Here is a 20,161-nt window from a genome sequence, read left to right on the forward strand (position 1 = left end):
CTGGCCCTGCCATAATACCAAGTGAGGTTCAGTTCAGAAAGGATGGTGAGTTTAACCTAACTTTACCACTTCTTTATCCCCTTCCCAAATAAACCTCTTCTTATTTCACAATTTGTGAAAGTTAGTCTATGTCAGACTAAGTCATACTAATAGTCAAGTGTCATAGTAAATATAAAAATAAAGAGTTTTTATTGCATGAACTCTGCTATAGAGCTTTACATTAATTTTCGAAACAAATGGCTTTGAGAGTCTCTTAACATTAAGCGATAATTTAGATGTTTACGGTACTGGTAATGTTGAGAGTGTGTCGAGGGTTGAACTGAGGAATAAAAGAATGGCTCACCAGAAATTGATAACTTGGATATTCTTCACTCCTAAAACAAAACACCCTTCCAACATGCTCCTGACAGGTAAAAAACTTAAAACAATAGAGCACAATATCTAACAAAAACGAACAAATTGGCAGAACTCTTGCATCACATAATGTGTTAGCAAGGCATGACAGCCCTCTTCTGACTGGAAGTGTGAGAATGTAACCCACAAAAGACTGCTTTTTAACCAACACTACAAATTCTGAAATGTTGGCATCGCTATCACTTGCGCATCATCGTCAATTAAGAGGAGTATCTCGCTTGGTGCCAGCATGCGTTGGGCCAGATTCTGGAAGATCACGATAAGTTGGCAACACCATGTCTGGGCTAATCACCTGCTTGCAGTTAGGATGGTAAACTATCTGCCCAGTTCGCCACATTCAACTCGGCACTGTTGTTTCTGTTTTAGAGACTGGCACTTTCACCTTCTCCATTTCAGAGATTAGCACTTTCACCTTCTCCACAATAGTCGCCACCTCAGCCATGGCGCCGCGGCCTGTGGGGAAAAAAAGAGACATGCATCATATGTGATTAATTCACTGTTAACTCTAGATTAAATACATACTATTTAATTCCCTTCCCATGCTAACCTTCCCTCGGTCAACCAGTTTTGAGCTTGCCAACAGACAGCTTTAGCTCTCTTTTTTCAGAAGACCTATTGTATACAAAATCAATAATTAAAATCTAACAGCCAATTACTTATCATTGGTTGGTTTTCTTGGCAATCTCAGTTGCTTACTTCTTATTTAGCTTTCTCTTATTGTGTTTGTCCCTACCTTGGTATAAACATTTACCATTCTTTTGATTGGATGTTTTGCGCCCTTCCACGGTTGATATCAAGAAACTACTGTTTCCTTTTCTCTCAGCATTCCAAGGGAATGCATGTCTTTTCTTACTCTTTCCTCTGTGTGCTGCTTCCATCTTCGCATCCTACCCCTACACTCTCTGTATAGTTCCCTAACACCCCTAAATCCATCCTTTGCTTGTTTTCTACTCCTCTCTGCTAGGAAGCACCAGTTGAGATCATGACTCTAGTGTCAAACGGTATCCTGACAGTTACTTCTGCAGATAAATGCTGTGGAGACTTTGAGTAAATTGATAGTGCACTTCCATGGCGACCAGAATGGATATCGCCGGAAGAGTAGTGTAAGCTGAGTGATGATCCTTGAAGGGCTTGTCAGTCTTTTCCTCTCTTTTGATTTAATATATACCAGCTGCCGATCCAGTCTGATGCCTTCCCTGTCTTTGAAGATTCTTTTAGACATTTTCTTGCAAAACTAGCATTCCTTACTTGAATGGGAAAATAGTAGGCGCACCATTCATAACTGGTGGGGGAGAGTGGCAGTTTTTCACAGATGAGGATACAGAAATGAGGAAGGCATTCTAACAGGAAACCCTTTTGAACAAGGAAACAATTCTTTATTCGGCTACCTACATAGTAAACATTTTGGGTAAAGACAAAAAAGAATGAATTCTGAGAGTAAATCGCAAGAAAAAACAGGTGAAAACACTCAGTGTTACAGAATCCTGACTCACACAAACTGGGAAAAAACCATAACAGACTCCGTGAGGCAACCGCCAGAACAAGGCATCAGGATTAGGACCAGTCCCATGAGTCTTAAAGGAACATGACATTTCTTAATTATTATCTATGTATATACGGCTGCACTGTTTATTTATTGTAGTGTTCCAAAGTCCCTGCATGCAGCAGAAAAGTGTCCTTATCTTGATGACTATCAATGAAGATCCTACAATGAAGAAACTTATGTGCCTCGTGACCCTCGGTGGTGTGGGTTTGAAATCTATGGCAGACTCTGGTTCTCACTATACTATTGTAAATAATTAACTTAGGCATAACGACTTTTAAAGAAATGGGTATATATCTTGCTCCTAGTAATGTACATCCGGTGGACTACAATGGTAAATGTCGTGGATATAAAATGATGGATAGTCATGTAGGTTTCTTGATGTTCCTTTATTCATATAAGTTGGTAACAAGATGTAATGAAGATAACCCCACCAGGAACAGGATGGTCACTGCTCAGCCCACTCTCTTCAACTGTCATTCCACATACACACCAGGCACACTAACATTCTATTCACTCTGTCATCCAACATTCAACATTCTACACTGACATCACATTCATACAGGCTGAGAAGATGCAAGGAGATAATCTAATGTACAACATATCCCCTTTTCTTCAATAACAATAAGCACAATATTATGTTACATAGCTATTTAAGTTAAAAATGTTATATAGCTATTTAAATTGAAAAGAGAAAACTTGTAATATATCATATGGTTCGTAATAGCAGAAAAGAATGAATGGTAGCTGAAAGTGACAAGAATGAGGAAAGGATAAAACAGTCCAAACAATAACACACATCTCCTTCCTTTGGAACAATTTTTTTTTTTTTTTAAATTGAGAAAGAAATGTTGTTTAGTGAAAGTGAATTAGTACAGGACTGAGAGAGAAGGAAAACTTGCATAGAGGTCCTAAAACTATGTGTATGTATATAACGTACTGCCTAAGGCACAAATGCTCAAAGACATAATAATGCATAAAGGCACAATGTATGAGTTAGATAAATATAAGTACATAGCCTATTGTATATTGGCATAAATGTATAGGTATATGACGCATGTATTTTATAAACTGTAGTGTGAACTCAACATATCAATTTGTAGTGTAGGACCAATGAAAAAGGTGTGCGCACCACCCTCATTGAAGTATAGAATAAATGTAAAGAGGCCTGCTCCTATACATAACTACACTACTCAACATCAATACTAGAGTTCTACAACAGTAAGTATCATTCATATAAACAAATTCTACTTCTTTAAATTCTTATTATAGAATCAAGTAAAATACTGTGCATATAGTATATAATCATTAATAACAAAATTACAGGAAACTTCAACTACGTCTTAACATCAGTGCGCAGGGATCGTTTCGTGACTTGTAACATGTGTGATCAAAATTAGGGCTGTACATATATCAAGATCAGCCAAATATAACGTATAATAAATAAAATTCTGAAAATGACAATATGTCTTGATACCAGTGCGCATGAAGCATCTTGCGACTTATAATATGTGTGACTAAATCTTGAGCTTTGCTAACTTCAAGATTCATATTATGTATATGAGTCACGTAACATGTATTAATACTAGTGCATTCAGGAAGCATACCGCGACTTATAATGTGCGCGTGTTAATTGAATTGCTATGTAATGTGTCTTAATATCAGTGTGCAGAAAACATATTGCGACTTATGAAATGCGCGTGTTTCTACCTCTTTGTACATAACTATTGTTAAAAACATCACATGCAATTATAAATTTAGTACTAGTAAATTTAACTTAATAAATTAGAATCACAATTACAAATACGAATGCATGTAATAATATAAACAGTGCAAACTCCAATAAACATCGCAAAATTCAGTTCCGGTAACTGTAGGTTATAGAATAAATTACTATTTGTAGAGGAATCATCAAAAAATACAATTAAATTAAAATAACGGGTTATCAGTTAGGTGTAGGAAACCTTAATTGGATATTACACCTTCACGAAAGTCTTGTCAAACAAACTTCATCATCGGTACACTTTGGCAGCTCTCGCAGGCAATTTCAAGATGGTGGCACGTTAGAGTCATTAAAGTCGTGTGGCTCACTGCAGCTGCGTGTTCTAGATGATTTACAGAACGTCATAGAGGTGATGAAACTCTGCAGGAGGATTCCACAGAACACTTAAGACGCTGTGATACAGAAGCTCGAGGCATGACGCTGTCAGTCAGGAGCTCGAGGTATGAAAGAGTCTCGTGGTAATTTCAAATGTTTCTTGAAGTGCGCCAGTAACTGTCAGAGCATTGTGAATGACTTTCATTTATCGAAAACTGCCCAATATGAGTAAAAACAGTCTGATTTGAATAAGAAAGCAGGGATTACCGAACCACTTGTCAGGAGTTTGTAGTCAATATGAAAAAAAAAAATTTGTGACTTGAATTAAAGAGCAGGAATTTCCAAACCGCTTGCCCAAGAGCTCGTAGACAAGGCCAAACAATAACACCTCACTAACATCACAAAGTTGTTCCGAGAAATGACGAACAATTTTGAATAAAGTTAGATGGAGTACCGGAAAATCCCATTAGATGGCGTCCGGCGTTCACTTGTCCAACTTTGTAAAAGACTATTCGTATGCCATATGACGATCTCATTGCAAAGCAGAATGTCTTATTTTAATTAAGAAGTTTGGCGCTAGTACCCCATGTATTAAGGCACTATAATTTACTGGAACATATAAATCATTTCTTCTTACGCTCGTAAATTAGCAGAAGGTTTCAGTGTAATCAGGTGACAAATCGTTTACAAACGATCTTCTCTTACGTTTGTAAAGCTGGTTCCCATAACACTAGTAAAGATGACGTCATCTCGAATATTTACGCTAATTGTGACACTGGTATAGAGTTTAGGGCGACCGGTTTCGGGGTCACTGGTGGGGTTTTGTAGTGCCAATTAGCTTAAATGTATATTTTAAAATGAAAAGAAGTCTTTACCTTGATACGATTTCTGTTTCTTAAGGTTTTATTCCTTGTAGATACCTTAGTTTGTTTGTAGGTAGTTTCTTGCACGCTTTAAGTTCTCCAAACGTCGCCAAAATGTCGTGGATATAAAATGATGGATAGTCATGTAGGTTTCTTGATGTTCCTTTATTCATATAAGTTGGTAACAAGATGTAATGAAGATAACCCCACCAGGAACAGGATGGTCACTGCTCAGCCCACTCTCTTCAACTGTCATTCCACATACACACCAGGCACACTAACATTCTATTCACTCTGTCATCCAACATTCAACATTCTACACTGACATCACATTCATACAGGCTGAGCAGATGCAAGGAGATAATCTAATGTACAACAGTAAACCCATCACATGACTGGGAATCACTCACTCAGATTCAAATTTAAAAACGCCTTACTTAGGGATAATTAATTGCATGTAGCAAGGAGTGGTCCCTCAGTACTTGTCTGCAAAGATAAGAGATACCTCCATATAATCTTAGATCCTAATAAACAAGTTACTTACCTTTGGTAATGCTTTTTCTGGTGGATACAGTATCTGCCTGTGGATTCCACACCTTTTGAATTCTCTCTTGCGCCAGTATGCCACTGAAACTTTTTCCTAGCTCTCCCACGTCAACGAGAACGTCATAATTGCACGGCTCCGCTCGAGACTCCATATGACGTCACCAGAGCCACAAGTAGACCTCGTCGGCATGCTGACGTCAGTTCAACCCATTTTTTCCATGCATCCGAGGCGAACGGGTGGATTGATAACACACTGGAGTATACACAGTATACAATATAAATATAAATACACACAGTATAAAGAAAAATAGGAAAAGCTAAAGAAGCAAAGCATTTCCCATAAACCAATAGCAAAAGAATCATAAGACATAGGGAAACAACCACGTCAATTAACCAATAATTTCTTTGGTATACAAAAGTGGACAACATGGAGGTGGGTGGGTCAGTGAGGAATCCACAGGCAGATACTGTATCCACCAGAAAAAGCGTTACCGAAGGTAAGTATGGATACATCTTCCTGTGGATTTCTCACCTTTTGAATTGAATCCCACAACAGTCCCACTCCCAGAGAAGGGTGTCCAACAACCTATACCAAAAAATCCTGAAGCACACAGTGTGCAAAATGGCCATCCCCCCTAACCTCTGAACCCAAGCAGTAATGCTTCGCTTCGCAAAGGTGTGGAGGGAGGCCCAGCTGCTGCCTTACAAATGTCAACAACAGGAACACCTCTAGCTAAAGCAGAAGAAGACTTATCTCGGGTGGAATGAGCTCTAGTACCTTCAGGCGGTTCCTCCTTGGCCATGGCGTAGCAGATCTTGATGCACAAGATGATCCACCTGGTGAGTGTTCGTTTGTGGACAGCCTGCCTTTCATCCGTTCAATGTAGCCCACGAAGAGCTGATCGTCCAGTATCAGATCCTTGGTTCTGACAGCTCTCTTAGGATCCAAGCGATGACGTCTCTCCTCCTCCTTGGAAGGGTGAGGGGGAGGATAGAAGGTAGGTAAGGTATTGGATTGCCCAAGATGGAAAGGAGTAACCACCTTAGGCAGGAAAGAAGCAGTGGTCCTGAGAACCATCTTTTCTGCATGAATGGTTAAAAATGAAGGTTTGGACCTAAGAGCCTGAAGCTCACTTAGTCTCCTGGCCGAGGTAATAGCGATCAGAAAGACCGTTTTGAAAGACAGAAGCCTCAACAGACAACTATGAAGAGGCTCAAATGGAGAACCCATATGGAAAGTGAGTACAAGATGGAAATCCACTGAGGCATAATGAAGGGAATGGGAGGAAACCTATTGGTGAGGCCCTTAATGAACTTCATAACAACTGGAGATTTAAACAAAGATGGCTGGTCCGGCAAACAAAGGAGCCAACAAAGCCGACAAATAACCTTTAACTGTAGCCACAGCACATCCCTGGGCAGAGGAAAGAGAGAAACTCAGAACATCAGACAAACGTGCCTTCAAAGGATCAATAGACCTCTCTCCACACCATTTCACAAATTTGGACCACCTGGAAGAATAAATAGATTTGGTGGAGTGTCTCCTGGAAGATACAATAACGTCCACCACATCCGGTGGGAGAGAGAAAGCACTCAGGTTGCCTCGCTCAATCTCCAGGCATGAAGGTGCAGGCCCTGGAGGTGGGGGTGTAAAACTTGCCCCTGTAACCGCGAGAGATCTGCCCTGAGAGGTAGACGATGCGGAGGATGCGATGAGAGGTGAAGTAGATCTGTGTACCACACCCTTCTTGGCCAATCCGGGCGATCAATATGACTTTGGCCTGGTCATGGCGAATCTCCCTCAGAACTCGAGGAATCAGGGGCATTGGGGAAACAAATAAAGGAGCTGCGAACTCCCTACCAACTGAACCGCGTCCCCCAATGCTCCCTGCAATGGGAACTGGAGACTTCAGAACGACGGGCAGTGCGCATTCTTTGGAGTGGCAAAGATGTCCAACCGAGAAAACCCCTGTAGGAAAGTAGGATCTGCTTCTTATGGTTACACCCACTTTTTGATTGATGTCTCACTGTTTTTGACTAGTCTGACTGGGATCCTGCTAATCAGCGCCCCAGTCTATCTGCTTTCTCCCTTAAATTGACATACATGTGCTTTGGTACACTCCAGATTGGATATTGGGGTACCCTTATCAGTCCCTAGTATATGGTACACATGTAACCAGGGCATAAGTACCCCAGAGGCCTCCCATGGGCTGAAGCGTGTATTATGCCACCCATGAGAGGCAATGCAAAATGGAACTCTAGGTCTGCTACTGCAGCCTGTGTAAGATGGTCCTTGCACCACTTACTTAGGTATAAGTTCACTATATCTAATGGTAAATACACTTAAAACGTATAAGTCACCCCTATAGCAGGCCTTAACAATCCTGAAGGCAGGGTGCTGGGTTTTATGTGAGAGGGTGCCCCTGCATGAGCAAAGACCCTCTGCAGCCTTCGGAGACCATTTTCCCGGGTTGTTTGTGACTCAGCCGGACATATAGGTAGAGGTGCCTATAACCTTGCAGTAAATGTCATCTCAAAAACGGCTGCATAGAAACATATCGTGTTTGGTATCAAACACCTTGGAATCAGACCTCCACACTAGTAATTGGTGTGGGAGATATGATTCCACCCTTCAGAAGCGAGCTTCGTGGGGTCACCGGTGTACCCGGTGCCAGCCTTCTCGACCCAGACAGCACAAAATGGATGCTGCCAGCCAGGGACACATGTCTGCCCTCCTGCTGCTGAGCCAAGTTCGAGCAGAGGAAGGCAGCACAATAGGTATCCTGTCACAGGAAGGTGTGACCACCTCCCAGACAGGCTTAGTGTATTGGTGGTGGGTGGGTGCACTGTGAGAGTGCCTGAAAGTCTTCACTGGGGGCACATTTGGTGTCCCTGTGCACAGTCCAGCTCAAACCAGTTCTGGGAGCCATTGGCTCCTGCTCTGGCGCAAAACTGGACAAAGGGCATGGGTGTAGCCCCCCCTCTGTCCTGCCCCTCTCCTAGGAGGGTCTCCTGATCTGCCCTACCCTCTCCTGTGGGTACAAAAGGGCTTACCTTGCTGTAAGATTTTAGGTTTTACATGGAAAAGATTCTACAAGAAGAAACTACTGACTTTCGACTGTCTGAACACTTAGACTTCGCTGGACCTCGACTGGGCTCGATTTGTCCCCCTTTACGTCCGAAGCTTAGTTTGGGCTGTGACTCCATAAAGGCTCTGTGCAGGACCTATGGGGCACTTAAGACAACAGAAGAATCTCCATTGTGGTGAAGGAGTCACTCCCCTGCTTGGCAGACACCTAAAGCGCAACTGACCGGTCTGCTGCTCCTGAGCTCCTGCGGACTGCGAAGATTTCAGCAACACAGGAGGTGGGTTCCTGAAGATCCCTGAGGTCGATCTGCCCTCTCACCGAGTTTGAGGCCAGTATTCCTCGTTGGGGCTACGTAACCTGAACCCCTGTGCACCACGTCCATTTGTAGGTGCATAAGCTTGATGGCGATTCCTAAGCTTGTGCATTGTAATCCGTGTAGTCCTGACCCTGAGCCGTATTTGCACCAAAGAACTCAGGCCTTCTCGCACCGAATGCTCCGTTGACTGGTGCCTTGCAATCTTGCTCGAGGTCCCCTCATGACTCCTGGTCATTTGGCCTGTGGGTCCTCCTGAGGGACATCTTGATTGTTCTTGGGTTTTCCTAGTTGCTCCAGACGTACCCTCACTCGCCATTGCTTGAGGAGTACCCTGGACCTTGCTGGTCCACACCATAACCTGTCTGTTCTTCCTGCATGGTTTGCAGTTGCCAAGGCTTGTTGGTGCTCTCGCCGGACACCGACTCCTCAGCACTTGACATCCTTCGTGGGACAGCTCACCTTCAGCTTCTGGTTATCCGCGACGCCTCCGGGACCTCGAGGCTGCAGCTTCAAGCATCGTTTCTTCGCACCTGAAGCACCCGACATCGGTGGGCATTAGTCTACCGAGCCCCTGGTCACTCTGAAGTGACCCAGACTCTGTCCCCTCTGCTTTCAGGATCCTTCCATCCAGAATCCAGGCTTGGATTCCACTGGACCCTTTTCACCTTTACGGCAGCAAAACTAGTTAACTTCCTTCCATTGAGAACAACAGAGGTTTCCGACACCACTTCAGACCTATGAATCCGGCTCTCCTGGGATAGGTAACCTGGGTACTACGGTATCTATGGGTGGGGTGGCTCTCTAAACTCTTAAGTTCCAAAGGATTTGTTCGAAGTCATCCTAGAGCGGTCCTTAAACTTTAATAATGTAACTGCGACTACCCCATAAGAACTGTACTGAGCCCGCGGTCATGTTCCCACACCACACCCGGCCTCCGTGGGGTCCCTATCAACTCACCTTGGGTGGTTCCTTGGGGTTCCTGCGATTCTACATACTCCAGACCTTGTCTTTATCTCAGTTGTGAATGTTATACCACTATTTTTGTATATGGTTTGGTCTCCCCCTGGAGCCCACTGTGTATTGTGCTACTTACAACTGTTCTATTGATCCGGTATTATGTGCTTTGTGTTCTATCCTCGTGTAGAGGATAATAGAGAGTGTTATATTAATAAATACATATTTTTATATAACTACAGTGTGGTTCTCCTTCATTTAGTCATTCAGGAGGTGATATTCTGGTAAAACAAGCTGCTTTACATTGCTTCAAGATTAAGCCTGAAGGCTGCTCTCCATAGCTACAACTAGGATAGTTTTCAATAAGGTTATCTTTGACCTCATACATCATAAAGGTCGTGTGTACTGGTAAAAGGTGCCCACTTTAATTAGTGGACAGCATATACCAGGCCACTTTCTCACATTGGTGTGCAGCGGTTGGGATTCAAGCTTGCTATTGTTTTACCAGATAAATCTCATTGAGTGATTAACTGAAAACCATTAAAGTATTAGGCACATATTAGTGCTGTCCAATTAGTGGACAGCATATACCAGGCCACATTCTCATAATCCCCACATCCTGAAGATGAGAGGGACCACCTCACGATGAAGTTGCCACTCGTGATCAGCCAAAAAGCGTCGACTGAGACTGTCCGCACGAATATTTAACACTCCTGCCAGATGATTTGCCATAACACAAATCTGATGGTCCCGAGCCCAGGACCAGAGTCGCGGAGCCTCTCTGCAGTGACTATACGACCCTACTCCTCCCTGTTTGTTTATATACCACAACGCAGTAGTGTTGTCCGTCAGGATCTGAAACGACCGACCGCGAAGGGAGGGAAGAAAGGCCTTGAGAGCTAAACGTATCACCGGCAATTCCAGCAGGGTGATGTGAAACAACCTTTCCTCCGGAGACCAAAGACCATTTTTCTCCAGATGCCCCAGATGAGCCCCCCACCCTAGGGTGGAGGCGTCTGTGATTACTGTGGCCACTGGTGAAGGAAGATGAACGGGCTTTCCGTGCCACAGATTGCCCTCTACACTCCACCAAGTCAGATCCGCTGCAATGTCTCTGGAGATCTAGACCCTGAGGTCTCCATTGGGCTGATACCACTGTCCGCGGAGGCACCACTGGAAAGCCCTCATGTGCCAGCGTGCATGGTTGACCAACAGAATGCAGGAAGCGAACAGACCAAGCAGGCGTAGAACCTTCAGGACTGGAACAACCGCTCCATCGTGATCAAAGGAATCATCTCTTGAATGTCGAGAATCCTCTGCGAAAGGCGGAAAAGCTCAACACACAACTGTTTCCAGTACTTCTTTTTCACCAATCCTGCAGCGCGTGCATTTACTTTGCTGCTCCTCTCACCATTTGGAAAATCTTTTAACTTTTAAATTGCACTTCGTCAGTATAGCGCCGCATTTACTGTATTGCGCTGCTGTATTTTACTTTCCCTGCTGCTGCCCTGATAATTAGCCCTTAGCTCTTACCTGCACGTTAAAAGGATCTTCACCGCGCATTTTGCGGGATTCAGGCCGATTTAGGACTTATTTGGGATCGCGTAGCGGCGATTTGGCTGCCACCTTGGGAGAAGGAACTCGGAAGGTGCCGTTTACAGGCGCCATCTTGGTCGCAGGTCCAGAGGCTGACTCCTCGGACTTTCGCGCCTAATGGGGGATTTAACACAGGACTTTCAAGCGCGCGCCAGAGGCAAGCCCGTCTGTGCCCATCCGTGCTCCGGCCTTCGACCCGCGCCAGCTATGCTGGCAAATCCACATCAGCTCATTATGCTTACACCAGGAAAGAGCTTATTCAGGTACGTCAGCAACCTGGTTTGCCCAGTCACTCTTCAACGGCTATAACTACGCTATCTTGCGGTTTGCTCAATGTTAGGTCCTTGTGCACCATAGGGAAATATCACTCCTAATAGATACGTACGGTTTAGATGTGCTGTTTGTTACTGAAACCTGGACAAGAGCTGATAGTAGGGTTGAGCTTGGTCTGGCTTGCCCCCTCGGATATAAGATCAGACATAATCCCCGAGTGGATGGTAGAGGAGGAGGGGTGGGGTTCATCTTTAAGGAGGCTCTTGGTCTAACAGAGTTTGAGGTTAAAGATGTCCGTGGCATTGAATTGATGGGCTTTTCGTTCAAAGGCCACAAGGGCGCCTTGTACTCAGGCTTGCTCTGCTACAGACCTCCGGGCAGTGCCACGACAGTCTTGCACGACCTGGTGGATCTTATTTATGACCTATCGAATACTCATTCGAGGCTTGTGATCTTAGGGGACTTCAATCTTTGGCTTAATGGACCCCTAGACTCAGCTTATAAAGTACTATGTCAGGCCTGTAGTAACTTTCACCTCCAGCAGCTGGTGCTCTCCCCAACCCATTCGAGGGGTCATGTCCTTGATCTTGTCTTTGCAGACGGTTAAAATCAAGGACATAACCGCACAATGCTGGACAGATCATGCCCTCATTCAGTTCTCGCTGCAACTCCCCAATGACCTTCATACCGAAAACAGTCTAGCTAATACCAAATCTAGTCGACAGTGGTCTAAGTTCTTGAACTCTTCTGCACTACCCAGTCTGTTGCCAAGCGGGTTGGTGCTGGAGAAAGGAGTAGAAGAGAATTATCAGAGCCTTTGTCTACAGTTAACAGAATCTTTGGATGCGACTCTCTAGCCTCTGCCTTTGAGGACAAGATTGCTGCCATTCTGACTGGACTTTCTGCTTCAAATGCCCTCAACACCTACAATACCGTAGAGCCGTTACCGACACAGACTCCAGTTGTCACAAGGGACTGTATGGTGCATGCGATGTTGTCTAGCTTCACCCCTCCTTCATATGAGGACTTTTGTATCTTGGCCTATAGTGTATCATCGGGTTCTCCATTGGACCCATTGCCACACAAGTTTTGGAAGTTGTTCCAAACTGAGCTCTTTCCTTTTCTATATTCGATCTGCTGTCAGTCTCTTAGTACTGCCACTGTCCCTGACAGTTGGAAACTGGCGGTAGTATCCCCTTTGTTAAAGAAAGACACACTGGATCCCCTCTGCTCTACGAATTATAGGCCTATTTCCTTACTGCCTTTTCCAATTAAAATCTTGGAAAAATTTGTCACCAAATCGATTTCACATTTTATAGAGGCAAACGCCTGCCTAGATGTGGCTCAGTTCGGTTTTCGGCCAGCTCATGGCACAGAATCAGCATTGGTAGTTGTCCTGGACGACTTACGATCGTGTGTCGACAGTGGTCGAGCAGCATTTCTGGTGCTGCTCGACATGTCGGCCGCGTTCGACACTGTTAACCATTCTACACTGATCAGGAGATTGGAAGATAGTGGGGTGACCGGTCTGGCCTGGGACTGGCTAGTATCCTATCTCCACAATAGACATCAAGTAGTGACTTTGCCTCCTTTTATGTCCGACACTAGATTGGTGGGGCAAGGTGTCCCTCAGGGGTCAGCAATTAGCCCCATTCTGTTTAACCTTTATCTCAGACCCCCTGAGCAAGTTGATTAAATCCTTTGGTATTACAGTAATAAACTATGCTGATGACACGCAACTTATCTTCTCCTTTGAGGGTAAGGATGCTGTCCCTATAGAGACTTACCACCGTTGTATGATAGGCACGGCGGGCTGGCTGAGGGATAACTCCCTTCAGATTAATGGGTCAAAGACAGAGGTGCTGCATTGTTCACTTGATAACATTCTGCGCCCTTTGCCGATTAATTTCTGGCCCCCTACCACCATGGCTACTGTTGAGGCGGCGGACGCTGCTTGCAATTTGGGAGTCATTTTTGGTCCTCATTTACAACTGGATGCCTATGTGAATAAGACCATTAGCACATGTATGTTGCTGCTAAGAATGCTGCGCAAAATCCTCCCCATGTTGCCTACTCCGGCCAGACCTGAGGTAGTGCGTAGTATCATACTAAGTAGACTTGACTACTATAACGCACTGCTTCTAGGTGGCCCCAGCTCTCTGATTAAACAACTGCAGCGTATCCAGAATATGGCAGCCAAGTTGGCCCTGTCACGTGTGCGCTCCGCTTCATCATCCTTGGCACTCAGGAGAAGAAGCAGATAACAACGTAACTGTAAAGAAAATGGAGAATCCCAGAAAGCCGTTACGCGTCGATGGCGCGTAAAAAAGGGAACTGACGTCAGCACGCCGACGAGGTCTACTTGTGTCTCCGGTGATGTCATACTGAGTCACGAGCGGAGCCGTGCGAATATGATGCCCTCGTCGACGTGGGAGAGCTAGACAAAAGTTTCAGTGGAACGCTGGAGAAGGGGAGAATTCAAAAGGTGAGGAATCCACAGGCAGATGTTTCCATCAGAAAGTAAAAACCAGGTGTTGGTGAGAAAGATGAAACTTAGAGGAAAATACTTAAGAAATATGATGTTGTTTTCAAAGGTGGAATAGGGAAATGAAATAGTTTTGTTCACCAGATAAGGTTGAAGAATAATGAGGCACCTAAGGTACATTAAGCCAAGCAGTATCCCAAATTCAAATCATCGGTGAAGTGGAGTAAGAGGTATACAGCTTAACAGCCCTAGACTAAACAAACTGGGTGAATCGGCTGCATGATGTTCACCCTAAGGTTGAATGGCAAGGGCCAACTCTTTGCTAACATTCACAATTTAAGCACCACAACATAATCAGCAGGTTTCTACTTCCCAATATCTGTGAGAATGTATCACTGCTCACAGACTTAGGATTGGTTAACATACTCAACCTTTCTGCAGTCTATCACCAGATATATTGATAGTATGCCTTTGACAAGCTTGTTAATGACACAATTTGGGTGTTTTCAGTTCAATAGCATGCCCTGGGAGTTGGTGTCGTCTGCTTCCAGCGGTTAATGCAGTTTACACAAGCATTTACAATGCAATAGGTCTTGCAGCATTAAAGTTTGAGTTACTCGCATTGTAAATGACAATGCTTTGCATTCATTTTTTTTTTAAATTTGCAATTGGTATATAAACATTGTTTGTGAATGGTTAGCTGTTGCTTATGCTAAGCAAAGTTGGCAGTAATATAGAGTGCTAGTCTTGCTTGTTATAAGCATGCTGATTAAGAAATTATTTACCTCAGGAGAACCTTACACTAAAGGGTAATAAGCTACATGAAAATAAAAATATTGCTTAATATGCTAATGTGCTCAGAAGCCAAGGCACAGGAAAACCAGTAAAACAAAAGCAAGTCGAAAATTCTAGTAGGACAAATGCTGCTGTACAAAAAAAAACAGGACTGGGTAGAGGTGTTGTCAGACTGGACATAGGCACTTGTTCTGCAATTTATGCATGTGTGCACTTATATATGAGCTGTCCGTGTATGCCTGTCCAATGTAAACCGTCTACGGGTACCCACGAAAAAGACAAAACTACATCTACCCACAATAGATTGTGACCCGCAAATAAAAATCTCTCAGAAGCTTTTGGAAAGAAAGCTGAAAATCTCCTAATTTGTTTTCCAAAACATTAAATATGAAAAGTTGATCTGGCCTTGCTGCTGCTAAAAACACACTTTTACCTCACATCAACCTGTGGTCACCCACTAAACATCTGTGTGCGCGGCTTGTTGTCCATCACCATGTACACCATATACCATGACCCTAAGAGCCATGATGCTTCGCATCCTGTTCCCTAATAATGCATAGAATCATGTTCTCCTGAGCTGGACATCGCTCATTTCTCTTCAGATGCACAGTGTACTTCTCACCCAATGTATCCCTAAGTGTAATACACAGTTCTTCTCTGAGGAGCATTACTGGTGCAATCCAACATAATTATCCAGGTCTATGAGGAATGTGCTGTTCATTTCCAGGTTTTTCATTGAATCCTGGGAGTTTTAATCTTATTTATTCCATTATAAAACAGGACTACAAGTCCCAGAATGCAAAGAAAAATCCTGGACTGAAGCAGCATATTATGGCAGCTCTGCTAGTACTACGGTGAACATACACGGCTAATGCACCCTGTACCTTCTTCACTGTTTTATATGTGGCTGCATGTCTGTATGCATTGATGCCTGCATGTTTGTTCATTCGGCGTGCTTGACTGTACGTCTACTGGAGACAGTGAAATTGAGTGCCCCTAGGCGTGTTGCTCTGTGTGCATAATCGGCTCTTTTACACGTTTACTCTTTGTTTTTCTCTGCTTGCATCTCTTATGGAACTCATGTAATTGAAAGTCGTTATGTAAGGCAACTGGTTCTTTTGTAAAGCGCTCTGACACCTTTGGGTAATGTTCGCACTATATAAAATCGAAAATAAACGGTGACGGTGTGTGATGAGAGCCGACATCGTCTGGCACACGGTGGCAATGCGCGAGTTGTAAAGTCTGCTGTATATATTGAAACAACTGTTTTCAACATGCACTTGGAACTACGTCACAACCTGCTTTAACCCTCCGAGCAAATTTACTGAAACACCACTGCGTGCCCTCTTGTTTCGATCCGCGTTTACTTCGAGCCCAATTCTGAGGTTTAGGCGAGTGCATGAAATAATCACAAAACAAAGTGTTTGTTTGCTTATTTTTTAATAAATATGTATTGGCTTGGGATTCATATTTAAATATAATCGATCCCTTTTCTGCTAAATTAGGCAACCGGAGAAAAGAAAGCGTTAGTTGAGGGCAGTGCGAAATAGGCAGTCTGTCTCCGTGCGCCGCACACATGGATCTGGACTCAGTAGCGAAACCGAAACTTACCAGGCTCGAGTCGTAAGCTGTCTACGGTACAAGCTCACGCGCACGACCACATCCCAAGGCGCGCGTCGTAATCCTACTCTGCCATACTTCTCAATGCTGCACGTGGCCATCTCTTATCTCTACTCGTTGTCGGCTGAGCCGACGACTATAGTTCTCGCAGCGAGAACGCGCTTCGCGCGCTTTTCGCAGGCTCGCCCTAAAAAGGAAGTTAGAGGGGTACTCTACTTTCAGGATGATATCCTGACCTTGGAATTAAGAAAATAGGAGCAGGACAGTGTTGTGGAAATAGTATTGCCATTTTTGAAGAAATGTATAACTCTAGCGTTTATGAAATGCAATTTTGCCATGTCAAAGGTGACATCACTTGTGCACCAGAATTGTTAAGATGGAAAGTAACTGAAAAAGAAACTTGTACAACTAATCCAAGAATCTTCGGCATCACCGAGCAAATATGACCTAAGATAATTTTTAGGTTTAGCAGAATTTTAATGCAAGGACATCTGGAATTCTGCAGACTTATCCACTGCGATTCTTACTTAAAAAAACACGTTTTTCTTTAGTCAAAGGTGTGTGAGTGGGCATTTCCGTCTATTAGGAGTCCAATTTGTTTTATCACCACCCGTATACAGAATTGATCCTGAAATAGAATGTGTAATAAAAACAGGTGCCAATAATAATGGGCGTAGGCGGCACACTCTCTTATAGGAGGGTGGTCACTGTATTTGTGTCTACATTTCTAGATCTTTAACACACACTAATAAGTACTATGCTATAGAGAAGGAGACTTTCACATTTGCAGGGATGCTGAGCACTTAACCCAATTTGTCCGCGAAGATAGAGTTTTAAGTTGTGCACTGACCATATGCCAATAATTACATCGTTAAATGATTAAGGCTTAAGGCCTCTCCAAGACTTGTCAGACATCAAAGAAATTCCAGAATTATGCATAAGGTATGAAATATATACGGGGTGGGGGGAGTAAACATAGCAGCTGATTTTTTATTTTAGTTGTGACTGCCAGTGGATGAGTGCATCTGTAGGGGATTGCATAGAAGATGATGGAAATACTACATACATGATTATGCCGGTGGAGAATGATTATGCTTTAACCAATAAGGAATAGTGTGGCAATTACTCACAGGATAATATAATGTCTGATGTAGGGACACTGGTTTCCGAAGGATGTAAGAGGAAAAACATCTTGACGGAGGAAGTGGGACCATTTTGAGAGTTGACGAATATGATGAGATGCACTGACGATGAGATGCACCTGGCAAGAAGCTGTAAGATTATTCCTCCTGTTAATATCAGATTACGAATAATACTATATCATGACGGAAGGACATGTTGGAAATCGTTTCTACATGTTTTGAAGGAAGGGAAATGTATGTGGTGTCTATATATATGTATTACTTATTAATACTGGTCCATCTTATTTGTACATGTTCTTGTTCCACCTTAGATTGTAATGGAAACTCCAATGCATCCCAATGAGGATGGAATGAAGTTCCAAGGGATGGAATTGCACTTTGCAGGTGTATGGTTGGGTGGCTTGTGCGTAATAAAGGTTTCTCTCAATTCGTCTTATGTGTGTGGATCACTATGATTATCTGCAGGGAATGATCTGCCCTATTGTCTTACTGTACTGTTTCTTCATGTCAATGTTAGTTTCCTTTTTGTACAGCGCTCTGATACCCATCTGGATCTTGTTTGCACTTTATAAAACTGTTCAAATAAATTCTATAATACATGTCCAACTGTCTGTGAATTCTGAATGCCATGAGTCAATTGGTGCAGTTGCCTGTTCAGGTGATTCTTTTTTTTTTTAAAGTTTTTTTTTTAACAAACTCATGAAATTACAATTACTAAATAACCAGTGCATACTACAAATGTTTAAGATGTATAGACAAGAAAACTGTAGCCCAGGGTTAGTACGTCATTAGCATTGAGACATAATCAGGTAGGCTATCACACAGGTGGGTCCGCGTCATCTGGGCAGTCCATGTGACACCCCAGTATCTTCAAATACTAGTCTCGCCCACTCCCACCGACTCGCACACTACAGATTCCTCTTCCTAGAGTCTGTATTTCTCCCAGGGAGACCATATTTTATTGCATTTTTTCCCACAGCCCCTGCTGTCGTATATACCCTTTTCCACTTGGTGGCAACAATCAAGGTCCGGTTCCCAGTCTGCCACTGTTGGGGGAATATGTGATCCCCACCTACTTGCTATGTTGCGCTTCGCCACTCCGGCTGCTAGGGCTAGCCAGGTTCTCATATGCCTGGGCCAATCTTCAACCCCCTTAATTATCAAAAAAAGACCCTTGGCATCCATAGAAATCTCTTTTCTCGTGACCTTTGACATTGTCGCTGTCACTTTTTGCCAAAAGCGTCAAATTGTCGGGCATTCCCATAAAGTATGGAAAAAGGACCCCTCTGCTTGGCAGCCTCTAATGCAGTGTGGCGAGTGTACTTTTCTTCATTTGTACAACAGTGTGCGGGGGTAATAGGAGCGATGCAGGACCCTGAGTTGTATTAATCGGAATCGTGACCTAATCACTATCTCTCTGGGCCCCTGCAGCGCATCCGTCCACTCTTCATCTTCTATATTGCCTAAGTCCGCCAGCCAGGCTGCTCGCAGAGAGGACAGGGGATCTGGTGCGTTATTCATCAGCTTTTTATATATAGTGGAAGTCCCTTTGTCTGGGATAGGATCAGCTAATAGCCTGTCCTCCAGAGGGGAGTAATCCGGAATGGACTCTCCTCGCTTGATATGCCCATTTAATGCATGTGCAAAACGCGTGTAGGGAAAGACTTGAGTGGGGGACAGATTACATTCTTTATTTAAATCCTCAAAGCACATCAAGGCTGTTCCTCTCCACGCGTCGCCCAGGTGGTCAATGCCTATGACCTCCCATCCAGTGAACCCTGTCAATGTGGTTACTTCCCTCAGTTGCTCTCCCACCCACACAAGTGTCATTGCTGTCAAGCGGCCATGCCATCCCACAAATTTGTTTGCTTCAAGCCAGCAGTTTATTACTGTTGCTGTGTGAGCCGTGAGGTCCCGGGGGTTCTACGGGCATACAGAAGGGATTCATGATTCCCATTGGGCATTGGTTCTCTATCCATTCTGTATGCCGGCTCTGCCCTATCGGTGTATATCCATTTCTGTATTACTAAGGGTTGTGAGGCCCAATAGTAAAGTCTTGCACCGGGGATTGCCAATCCGCCGTCATAGACTCTTTCGCAATGTATTCAATGCTATTCTAGGTGTCCCGCCCCTGCCATAGTAAGGTATGGAGTTCTTGAGCTATCTGTTGCGGTGCCCGGATAGGATGTGTTTTGCAGCACATAGAGAAGGTGCATCAGTGTTATCATTCTGTACAATGCCGCCCGCCCCATCAACAACAGAGGGAGCGTGCGCCAATGTTTTGTATCTGCACGGAACCTTTCCAATACGGGGTAAAGGTTTTCTTGAAGGAAGGACTGGGGGTTTCGGGTCACTTAGAGGCCTGTATATTTAAAGCCATTCTGTACTACTGCGGCAGCGCACTCTGTCGGTAACCTAGGGGGAGGT

General features: G+C 43.9%; 1 protein-coding gene across 6 annotated transcripts in view; it reads right to left on the bottom strand.

The window, feature by feature from the left end:
- The window catches only part of PPCDC (phosphopantothenoylcysteine decarboxylase), a 1,035,307-nt gene that overhangs the window by 439,572 nt on the left and 575,574 nt on the right, over positions 1-20,161 (bottom strand). For 3 of the 6 annotated variants that reach the window (XM_078685116.1, XM_078685115.1, XM_078685113.1), the window contains exon 6: positions 707-867. The exons of 1 other annotated variant lie outside the window; for it this stretch is intronic. In XM_078685116.1, the coding sequence (XP_078541242.1) occupies positions 752-867 (116 nt within the window). In that variant the 3' untranslated portion in view covers positions 707-751. Of the gene's footprint in view, positions 1-160; positions 868-20,161 lie in introns of those variants that run through there. 2 more of the 6 variants (XM_078685112.1, XM_078685114.1) reach the window with 1 other exon arrangement.

The sequence above is a fragment of the Lissotriton helveticus genome, chromosome 3_2, assembly GCF_964261635.1.
Source record: "Lissotriton helveticus chromosome 3_2, aLisHel1.1, whole genome shotgun sequence".
NCBI lineage: Eukaryota > Metazoa > Chordata > Amphibia > Caudata > Salamandridae > Lissotriton > Lissotriton helveticus.